The sequence below is a fragment of the Solanum lycopersicum genome, chromosome 12, assembly GCF_036512215.1.
Source record: "Solanum lycopersicum chromosome 12, SLM_r2.1".
NCBI classification, from domain to species: Eukaryota; Viridiplantae; Streptophyta; class Magnoliopsida; order Solanales; family Solanaceae; genus Solanum; species Solanum lycopersicum.
The window spans coordinates 34,444,606-34,456,652 of record NC_090811.1 but is presented as its reverse complement, the minus strand read 5'-3'; the positions used below and the strand labels follow the sequence as shown (position 1 = coordinate 34,456,652).

Sequence of the window (12,047 nt, the reverse complement as noted above, 5' to 3'; positions counted from 1 at the left end):
TTCTTGGGTAACATAATTTATGGTGATGGGATTAGATTTTACACTTAAAAGATAGAAGAAGTTCAGTGTTGGACTAGACCCACATCTCCAACGGATATAAAGAGTTTCTTGGGATTGGATTGTTATTGTAGGATATTTGTTGAATGGTTTTCCTCTATCTCGTATCATTTGACCAAGCTAAGTCCGAACACAGTCAAGTTTCAATGGTATGAAGATTGTGAGAAAAACTTTTAGTAATTGAAAAAGAGATTGTCTATAGCTCTAGTTGTGACCTTACCAGAGGGTACTCAAGGTTTTGTGGTGTATAGTGATACATCAAGAGTTGGTTTGGGCTGTCTGTTGATGCAGAATTGCAAGGTAATAGCTTATGACTCCATACAAGTGAAGGTTCATGAGAAGAATCATCCAACTCATGACTTGGAATTGGATGCAGTAGTTTTTGCTGTGAAGATATGGTGTCACTACTTGTATGGTGTTCATGTAGACATATCCACTTATCACAAGAGCCTCCAATATGTGTTCACACAGAAAGAGCTAAATCTCAGACAAAGAAGGTGGTTAAAGTTACTCAACAATTATGATATGAGTATTATTTACCACCCAGGTAAGGTTAATGTGGTTGATGTGTTTTGAGCAGGTTATCCATGGCTAGTACTACCCGTGTTGTAGAAGAAAAGAGGGAGTTATCTAAAGATGTGGATAGACTTGCACATTTGGAGTCAGACTTATGGATTCCACAGAAAGAGATGTAGTTGTGACCAATGGGGTTGAGTTATCATTAGTGTCAGAGGTGAAAGAGAAGCAAGATCAAGATGCCATTTTGCTTGATTTGAAGGCAAGTGTCCATAATAAAATAGTATTGGCTTTTGAACAAGGGGGAGATAGGTAGATTGTGTGTACCCAGGGTGTATGAAATCCAAGAGAGGATCCTCGAGCGGGATTATAGCTCTAGATATCCATTCATCCGGGTTCCACCAAGATGTACCACAATTTGTGAGAGGTATATTGGTGGGAAGACATGAAAAAAGATATTGCTGAGTTTGTTGTCAAGTGCTCAAATTGCCAAAACCAAAGGCCCGGAGATCTGGCTTGGATTATAGAAATTCTGGAATGGAAGTGGGAGACGATTAATATTTACTTTATCACAGGCTTGCCCAGATCTCGCAGGCAGCATGATTCTATTTGGGTGATTATTGATTAAATGACAAAGCCAATCCATTTCTTGCCGGTAAAGACTACCTATTCTGACGAGAACTATGCTAAGTTGTACCTTCGAGAGGTGGTGAGACTTCATGAGGTTCTGCTCCCTATTATTTTGGATAGAGGTGCACAATTCTGGAAATCTTTCAAGAAATGTTTGGGTTCAAAGGTGAACTTATGAACTGCTTTTCATCCTCAGACAGATGGACAAGCAGAGCGTTCTATCCAAACCATAGAAGATATGTTGAGAGCTTGTGTGATCAACTTCAAAGGGAATTGGTATGATCACATACCTCTGGTTGAGTTCACTTACAATAATAACTACCATTCTAGAATCCAAATGGCTCCATATGAAGCTCTTTATGTGAGAAGATCCATATCTCCAATTGAATGTTCAAAAGTTGGTGAAATACGGTTGATAGGAAAATATCTAGTTCACCAACATATAGAGAAGGTGAAAGTTATTCAAGAGATATTGAAAATTTAACAGAGTTGCCAAAAATCCTATACATATGTTAGAAGAAGGTCCATATAGTTTAAGGTGGTGATTGGGGGTATCTGACATTTTCACCCATGAAGGGTGTTATGAGGTTTTTTTAGAAGGGGATACTTATTCCTTGATATATTGGACCTTATAGAATCTCCAAAAGAGTGGTAAATGTTTCTTATGAGTTAGAGATACCCCAAAGTTAGAAGCGGTTCATACGATATTACATGTGTTTATGTTGAAGAAATGCTTGTGTGATCCTTCACTTATTGTACCAACTGAAAATTTTGGGATTAAGGATAATTTATCCCATAAGGAGATTCCAGTTCAAATTTTGGATCGTCAAGTTTGGGAGCTGAGGACAAAGGAAGTTGCATCAATCAAGGTCCTTTGGAGAAATAAGTTTGTTGAGGAAGAAACTTGGGAAGCTGAAGAGGAGATATCCACATCTCTTCAAATGCAGAGATAATTCAGACCGAGGTATTAAATTCTCTTCTTAACACTTTATGAGACTATGTGTAAGCAGGTTCTTATTTGTTTTTGTTGTTGAGTGTTGAAATGATGTTACTACCCTTAGCTAAGTGAAATAGTTCTGAGTCCCGGATGAATGTTTCCAAGGGGTAGATATTATGACATCTCACAACATGAAATAACTAATAATAAGCTATGAAACCAAGAATAATTAATTTTTTTGAAATACACATGGGAATCTGGAAAATTTCCTAACTGTAAAAGTGAGATTTTGGTAATTTTTAAATTGTCATAACTCCTAACTCAGGAGGAATTAGGGTGATTTCTGTATATGGTTGGAAAGATCATTCCAAAGGCGCCGAGTTTGAACATCTTCGATGTCGTATCAGGGAGATATGCCTTTCGGAAGATGGGTAATTGGATAGAGGAAATTCAAAAAGAAGAGAAGAGGAAGATCAATAATTCTTTTAGAACACTAAGGTTTTGCTAGTCGATTTCGTTGTGGTGATCCCTATCGAGGTATGTAAGATGTTTCTTTGTTCGATTCGTTCATCCACACACCAATATGTTTAATTCATCAAGTTTTATATAGATTGAATGATAAATCTTGAAGTTCCTGATGAATAAATTGTTAAGTTCCTAATGGTTGGATTGTAGCATACCTTTAGTGGTTCGATCCGTGTTTATGGGCTGTTTTTTGAGTCTAAACTATTGGGTATTGAGTATATTAGTGATCCTAAGTGTTTAGGGGAAGATCCATGGAAGTTTGGGAGGTTTAGACTTGAAAATCGGAGAAGAAAAGTCGGAAAACACTTCTTATAGGCCCTGGGGTGCCGCACTTACCATAGCTCCTAAGGACAAACTCTGTCCGCCAGGCTTTGGCACCCTGTGCCTCTTAGAGCGCCAGGGTCACCTGGAGATCCCATTTTTTCGTTCGAGTTCCTAAGTGATGTACCTATAAATCCTAGTTGATTTCAATACTCTAAACTGCATCTAAACATCATGGAATCATCATAAACATGAGATTATGATAATTGAATCTATAATCCAATTTAAACACCACTTATCCATTGGAATATTTGGAAAAATCAAATCTTTAAAGATAAACAAATTAGTAGACATCCTAGCACTAAAAACAATATAAGTTTCCAAGCTTTTGAATACTACCACCTATCATATTCCTCCGTAAATAAGATTCCAAAAATGTTTCTCACGTCAGTAGCATGGCCTGACCACCTGAATGTATGACAAAATTGAATATTGATGGGTCTTTTGAAACTAACAGAAGAAATGGTGGCACTGGAGGAGTTCTGAGGGATCATGTAGGAAATTGGATTGTTGGAATCTTATGCTAGGTTAAAGTGGAAAATGCCCATCATGCGGAATTATTAGCCCTCCTCATGGTTTGAATTTGGCTGACAATTAAATATAAATCATATACAAGTGGAGACCGACTCACAGGTATTACACAATAACTTAAATAACAATGCTCGAATATACTCACACATCTCTGCGGATTGCAGATCATTACTGAAACAAATGGAGGAATCAAGGATGGAGCACATACCAACGGCAGCTAATTCGGTGGCAGACTTACTAGGAACATATGGAAGGAGAGGAAGGGATCCAAATATAGATAACACTAAACTATATGTTTTTTATGCATCTTTGTCAATTTTAAAACATGTTCTAGATACAGATGTTATGGGATCGATATCATCTAGATTAGTTCCTCTTTTGTATGACTAAATCCTATTACTATAAATAAATAGAATCCTTCTAGGTTTTAAGCAAAAAAAGGGAACTAAGTAGTCCCTAGGAGTTTAAACAAAATGTTTTCAAGATTTTGAGAAAGAAAAGAAGCTAGACTTCCGTAAAGCCTATGTCTAGTTTTAGCAAGAGAAAAAGGAAACTATGATTTCCAAGAAAGCTGTTGAAGCTAAGTTTGAGCAATATCTAAAACTAGAGAAGAAGTTGTTTTAAAAATATATGAGCTAAGTATTTTGAGATTAGTATTGAGCACCGATATGGTGACGCGAGTTCATATTTACTCAGTCTTTGTAAATCATGTAGCCAGCATGGACAGATAAATGATCATACTGTTTAGATGATTACTTAGTGATTTTTAGCATAGACTATAGTATTTCATGTTCTATACCGACAGCAAGGTATAGATTAGCCCTCTTAAAATGTGAGGTATTATATTGTACAATCACTTAGTCTCATAGTAATGGTTGTCAGTTAGAGAATCTCTCACAGAAAATATATTACATTCACATATAAGTAAAGCTGAGTTTATTGTTGCATTACTCTTAATGAACTAAGTGTTTACACTACTTTACAAGCATTATATATATTCCATGTGTATTTACTACTTTATATTGAGTTGTGATTTCTTCAATTGAGCAGAGCCAAAATAAGTTCGTTCTTAATCCTCTCAAGCTTAGTAGTTGTTGTTTAGCATTCCAACTCGCATACTCCTACATTCAATGTACTGATGTCAGTTGTCCTGCATTATTTTATAATGCAGACGCATGTAACAAAGATTACCCCCCAGCGCTTTGTTGATTCAGTTGAGCTCCAGAGTCAGTGGTGAGCCTCTTTGTATTCTGGAGGATTCCTTTTATGCTTTCCATTATTTCTTTTTATTAAAATGTTGAGGGGTCTGTCTCAACATTTATCAAAGTAGTTTTAGAGGCTTTATAGATGGATAGTTAGTAGTTCAGTTCTGTCTTTTTATTTAAGATTCTATATTCTATACTTAAGTGTCATTTTGGCCAAGACAATGTTTAAAGTTATTTAATGAGAACTTTTCCAATTTTATAACTCAGTTCAATTGAGTATTCCACTTAGTTGAGTAAGTCAGGCGAATGGTTCACTCAAGGACAGCTATGGTCAGTGGGTGTCGGTCAGGTCCAGGGTGTAGGCTCGGGACGTGATAGAACGTAATTTATACATTTCTATTTATATAAGAGAGAGAGGCGAGGGAGAGCACCAACGCATTTTATACATTTGCGTTTGTATAAAAGTGAGAGAGTTGAAGGAGAGAAGAGATGGCGAGCTACATTAACCAGGAGTGAAGTGAAATAGCAACAGTTTGCTATAGGGTACAGTTAATTCAAACTATATTTATAATATTTAATTTGAATTAGTAGTTTGCTTTTATATATAACTTTCCTTTATTAATTGTGTCTTGATTATTAAAATAAATTTATTTTTATCTTCTCGTTACTAATTTCTTCATTTGTGCCCTTTGTGGATAGAAATCCCTAAATAAATCAAAATTAACCCAATTTCTATTAAAATCACTCAATTATCTATTTTAACCTAAACTCAACTCATCATACCAAAGAAACTCGTACCAATTAAATCTGAACTCGTGTTTTATCCTCTTTAGCACCATTTTTCCCTCCCTAAAATGTCAAAGCAAATCCACAAGATCAAGGATTTCTTCAATCTGACTTTTAAAGTTTTGTCTTATTGGAAAAACAAGATATAAAACCAATAATATTATTTTAAATTGGATTATAAAAAATCACACCCATATTTTCTCTTTCAATCGTCAATGTACAAATGAACAAGCAAAGAACAAGACTAACAGTTCCTAAATCATTCCAAGGGGCATTTATTTTCTCAGTAAAAGAGAGTTTTAGTGCCGATTCTATCCATTTTTGATGAAATTATTGCTCATATGTGCTTTTTGTTTGATGATTACTATGGTGTGTTGATGTTATATTGGTGAGACGCAAAGGCAAAAGCCGCCAATGCCTTTGCGTCTCAGGAAGTAGAAGATAAAATTATGAAAATGGTCATTGATAATGAGGTAAGTTCTTTCAAAGAGAACTATTACACAATATTTTATAAAATCTTTGCAAAGTTTAAGGTACTTGAAAATGATGAAAAATGAATAGATCTCGATATGTTATGTCATATTGGAATCAATATCAAAATGATCGTCGACGAAATATCAGATAGGAAGTAGAACTCGATGCTATAAATGGTTATGAGGATCTTATATTTGAATAGTCATATAGTGTGGATAGACAAATGATTGACACTAATCAAATATATTTTGTTTTGCCTAGAAAAGTAATGTTTTTGATCTTATAGTTCATGGATCAAAATATTATGTCAATGTGGTACAAATGAATCATTTTGTGAAAGTATAATCATAAGATACAAAGTGCGGTTTGTGCCTCGAGTCATAAAAGGTTTTCCCAAAAATCCTGACATTATTAAAAAACAATATATTCTCTAGTAGTGGATACAATGAGACGTGTTTCAGTCTAACAATATATGAAATACTTGAATATGTATAATGAATGATTATTATGTCTCACTAAACTATTAAGGTTATATGAAATCCTTTAAAAATGTAAAATGTCATAAAACAATTCCATTGAGTACCTAACGATTTTGAGACTGCTTAACACAAAAAAAGAATCTTTTGCCAATATAACATCAACACACCAATCTTTTTTTGTGTTAAGCAGTCTCAAAATCGTTAGGTACTCAATGGAATTGTTTTATGACATTTTACATTTTTAAAGGATTTCATATAACCTTAATAGTTTAGTGAGACATAATAATCATTCATTATACATATTCAAGTATTTCATATATTGTTAGACTGAAACACGTCTCATTGTATCCACTACTAGAGAATATATTGTTTTTTAATAATGTCAGGATTTTTGGGAAAACCTTTTATGACTCGAGGCACAAACCGCACTTTGTATCTTATGATTATACTTTCACAAAATGATTCATTTGTACCACATTGACATAATATTTTGATCCATGAACTATAAGATCAAAAACATTACTTTTCTAGGCAAAACAAAATATATTTGATTAGTGTCAATCATTTTTCTATCCACACTATATGACTATTCAAATATAAGATCCTCATAACCATTTATAGCATCGAGTTCTACTTCCTATCTGATATTTCGTCGACGATCATTTTGATATTGATTCCAATATGACATAACATATCGAGATCTATTCATTTTTCATCATTTTCAAGTACCTTAAACTTTGCAAAGATTTTATAAAATATTGTGTAATAGTTCTCTTTGAAAGAACTTACCTCATTATCAATGACCATTTTCATAATTTTATCTTCTACTTCCTTCAGGAGTTTTACATTTGAAATCGATTGGTCTATCACGCCTCTGGCGTACCATAGACTTTGTTCTTCAAGGACTATTTATTAGAGGATTTGCAGATTAATTTGGTCAGTAAATACATCTGGAAAATTACTTGCAACATTTTGCAAATGAATTATCTTTTGAACTTCAATTTCAGTTTGTTTAACGAGGAGCTAGATAATTCACCCCACACATAGTTTCCAGCTACTACACATATCTCCTCCTAATGTTAGGAAATCTATAATTCACCCTCAACCTCATTTGGAAATCCATCTTTGTGCGTGGTGGAGCAATAAAATCATATGTGCACACATCAAATTTTAGATGAAAATTATTTGGTTCCTGACTGTGAACTAATTGTGTTGGGAGAACCTTATTGGCTTGATGCATGTTAAATAAACTCATCTCATCCAAATTTTATTTGAGAGATTTTTTCTCATGATCAATGGTTTAGCTATAATTAGAAACATACAATTTCTGCTAAGCCAAACAACATTATCAACATGATATTATAGTTTGAAACTGTGCTCTTAATTTAATAATTTGAGCAAATGATCTTACAAAATCGATTTCTAAGTTGACACAAATACACATGTTACCATACCATATTCACCTTTTTATATGTCCTAAATAATTTATGGGAATACAATCTCAACCTTAGCTGGTACAATGATTGTTTTATCACAAGAACAAGATACAAAAGAAAAATTCATGAAGAATCCTTTATTTATTCAACATATAGCCACGTGAATTTTTAATTTATTTTGCATCACATTTGAATCGGAATGGTCAACCGATTATGCCAGCTGATATTTATTCTAGTAAATATCTAGTTTACTTTTGCATATGATTCAAATATCATGTGCATGTTTGTATACAACAAACAAGAGGGGAAAAAGGGTAATCTTATACATAAATATTTATAACACACTTTTGTTGTAGTTATTTGAAAAAACTAAATCTTCCCATAATTTATAGTCTCTATATAATATTTTTCTTTTCAATTCTTCTGAAACTTAAACATTTTTTTAGACTCACTACAACCCTAATATTATGAATAATTTCATTCCTCCGGATAGCTACAAATTAGCCCTTTGCGAACTCTCATCTAATTTTATGTACTACCACAAATTTCACAACGTCATTCTTATGGTGATAATCTCTTTCAACGCAAAAATTATTATTATGTCATTGTTAAAATTATCCAATGCAAGACTTATTTCTTGACAATCAATAACTAATTTATGTTGTCACACAACAATATTTAGTTTGGTCATAGCCACAACCTTTATAGGTTGGAATTATTTCTCTTTTGTCCTTCAATAGTTCATAACTTAACATACCACAAAATTTGTGTAGTACTTAAAGTAAATGAATAAATGACCATTTATGTTAAAATTTCTTTTAATCTCTCAAACCTCCCGTAATATTGAGAGGTGACATTTATCCCACAATACATCAATATGTTCTTATCCATAAGAACACAAGTAATATTTTCTTTATGAAATGGACCATAACCATTTAAACATGCTCCATAAGTTTTTATTTGAAATTCATTGTCATACTTTCGCATTTATTAAATTATGTGACTCCCCTCATCATCACTTTAAGAGGTCAAATGTACCAAATGTACTACTACTTTGTATTCCTTTATTTTAATGGAGGATTTACAAAAATTTTCAAATTTGGATTGCACAAACAACAGTATGCGCAATAACTTTTCAACGTCTTTGATGGATAAAAATTACCTTCACATTTGAAGAAACATTTTATGAAACAATGTGTCCAATAGCCTTTCACATTACTTTAATGGATAAAATTACATTCACATTTGAAAGAGTATCTTCAGAACCCATAATGTTCTTTCTTTTAATTATGTAACGACCTGTTTAGTCGTTTTGAGCAGCAGACATCAATTCTGGAAAAAACTGGCAGAAACGACGGACCCCATGACAGACCGTCATGGGCACGACAGACCGTCGCAGGGTCTCGTTTCAAAACACTTAGAAAATCTGAAATTGGGTACTGAAATCGACTCTCTGAACTTCGTAACGAAATGGCAGGACGGACCGTCACAGGTGTGACGGACCGTCACAGAGCCTTCAGCGGAAATCCACTCTCTGGACCTTGCCACGACCTGCATGAGGGACCGTCGCAGGCTGCGCAATCCCAGTCTGGGTCGGATTTCTTTACACGTTTTAAGGGACGTTTTGGACTATTCCTACTTTAATTATAAAGTTAGTGGGTTAATGTTAATAAGTCTAATTACTTGGGGGTTAAAAGAGGTAACCTTAAGTTAATTAGTGGGTTATTATTTCCATCTTTTATTCTTAATTATATGCTAATTAGGGTAAAGGAAAGAGGGTTTGAATAAAGAAAATAGAAAGAACAAGAGAGAGAGAGAGAGGATCGATTGAACGAGGAAGGGAGAAAACACAAGCTTCGGGGAATTTGCTTTCTTGAGCACTAATCTTCAGTGGAGGTAGGTTATGGTTTTCATGCTATTCGTAGTAGACTCTTAATAGTGAATGATATGTGTTAGTAGTATTGTAAACCCTTCTATTTGCTTAATTGTATGCTTGCATGAATGATGTGATTATGTAATTATAAATAAATCAGCATGATGAAGCTATTGAATCCCAAATATTGAAAAGAAACCCTAATCTACTTTGTTAATGATGATGCCTTGGTATAAAAGAGGGCTTGATGAACGAAAGTAGTGAGATTAGGGGATCAGGTGCCACGTTCCGGTACCAGGATAGTATATGAGGATCGGAGTGTCACGTTCTGACACCAGGATAGAATTTGGATCGGGTGCCACGTTCCGATACCAGGATAGTATACGAGGATCGGAGTGTCACGTTCCGACACCAGGATAGTATATGGATCGGGTGCCACATTCCGGTAGCAGGATAGAATATATGGATCGGGTGTCACGTTCCGACACCAGGATAGAATGAGGATCGGAGTGTCACGTTCCGACACCAGGATAGTATATTGAGGAGTGGAGTGTCACGTACCGACACGAGGGGAATAAAGATAATGAATCTTGAAAGATGTTAATATATTCAATCTAATGAACCGAATTCCCAAATGAGTATGATGAGGAGGCGTGAGTCCTCATTGATGTGCTTGGTGTTGTAACCAAGGGTTATGGTAACTGTAAATGCTGCATGCTAAGGATATTAGTTGATTTTATGATATTGATTAATATATACTGTTTTCTATTTTGAGTTGGCCGATGATATCTACTCAGTACCCGTGTTTGTACTGGCCCCCTACTTTTATGTTTTCTTCTTTGTTATTTGTGGAGTGCAGCAAACGTGCCGTCGTCTTCAACTCAACAGTATTTCTAGCCAGTCTTCGTCACATCGGATCTTCAGGGTGAGCTAATGCTTCTAGCTTGGACTGGATCTTCTTCCTCATGTCTTGATGCCTTGAATTTCTGACATGGACTAGCTTTTATTTGTTTTAGCTTGTTAGAATACTCTTAGTTTAGTAATTTGATCATAGATGTTCTTGTGGTGATGACTTCCAGATTTTGCGGATAATAATAGTTATTGATTTTTATTAATGAGTTAAGTCTTCTGCATTACTTTATGTTGATATTACATTGAAATGTTGAGGTTTAGATTAGTTGGTTCGCTCACATAGGAGGGTAAGTGTGGGTGCCAGTCGCGGCCCGTATTTGGGTCGTGACAAACTTGGTATCAGAGCATTAGGTTCGTTGGTCTCATCACACAAGAACGAGTCTAGTAGAGTCTTAAGGAACGGTAGGGGGACGCCTTTACTTTTCTTTAAGGGGCTATAAGACTTTAGGAAAATTCCATTCTTTCTTTCTTTCTTTCGTGCTACTACTTGAATCCAATTGGTATCTAGGTGATACAAATTGGTATCTGACCATCTTAACTCTATTTCGCAGATGGTTAGAACTAGAGCAATGACTGCGCCAACACCAACACCGACGAGACAAGAAACGTCTGAGCCAGCCATTGGGGCTGTGGCTTGAGGAAGAGTAACGGCAAGAGGCCGTGGTAGAGGTCGTGGGAGGACGTCCTCTAGAGGGAGAGGACGAGTACCTAGCCCATCTGATGCTAAGGCGGTGACTCCTCCACCGACTGAGGAAGTAGTAAGAGAGGGTGAGGAAGGGGAGAATGAACAAGTGCAAAATGATGAATTTCCACCCCAACCTACCCCAGAGATGATCAATCAGGTTCTCGCTTATCTTAGTGGGTTATCTGATCAGGGCTAGACACCTCTAGTGTTTTCTGCACCAGCACCTCAGGTTCCGGAGGTGCAACATGCGGCTACTATGTCTCCTCGTATGGATGCCTCATTGGACATAGGCACGTTTCCACGTCTGACTACTGAAGGACTATGACATCACTATTTTGTATCATCCGGGAAGGCAAATGTTGTAGCGGATGCTTTCAGTAGAAAGGCGGGAAGCATGGGAAGTCTAGCTCACTTGCAAGCTTCTAGACGCCCATTGGCTAGAGAAGTTCAGATTCTGGCTAACGATTATGAGGTTAGAAGTAAGTGAGAAGGGAGGATTGTTGGCTTGTGTAGAGGCAAGATCTTCTTTTCTTGACAAGATTAAGGGAAAGCAGTTTAATGATGAGAAATTGATCCGGATCCGAGATAAAGCTTTGCAAGGAGAGGCTAAAGAAGCGACAATCAATGAGGAAGGTGTTTTGAGGATTAAGGGAAGGGTATGTGTACCCCGCGTCGATGAT

General features: G+C 35.6%; 1 protein-coding gene across 1 annotated transcript; it reads left to right on the top strand.

Moving 5' to 3' along the window:
* The first annotated feature begins 1,018 nt into the window (after positions 1-1,018).
* Positions 1,019-2,156, top strand: LOC138340329 (uncharacterized). Its single transcript, XM_069292044.1, has 3 exons — positions 1,019-1,186; positions 1,400-1,564; positions 1,932-2,156. Exons 1-3 carry the CDS (start codon positions 1,019-1,021, stop codon positions 2,154-2,156), a joined length of 558 nt encoding a protein of 185 aa, XP_069148145.1.
* Positions 2,157-12,047: the final 9,891 nt, after the last annotated feature.

What these genes read in the sequence shown, in the direction of transcription:
- LOC138340329 (XM_069292044.1), top strand. Translation starts at nt 1,019, where the DNA reads ATGAAAAAAGATATTGCTGAGTTTGTTGTCAAGTGCTCAAATTGCCAA. An exon ending in GGCAGCATGATTCTATTTGG is followed by an intron (nt 1,187 to 1,399) that starts GTGATTATTGAT and finishes TTTCATCCTCAG; the next exon opens with ACAGATGGACAAGCAGAGCG. An exon ending in CTCCATATGAAGCTCTTTAT is followed by an intron (nt 1,565 to 1,931) that starts GTGAGAAGATCC and finishes TTTATGTTGAAG; the next exon opens with AAATGCTTGTGTGATCCTTC.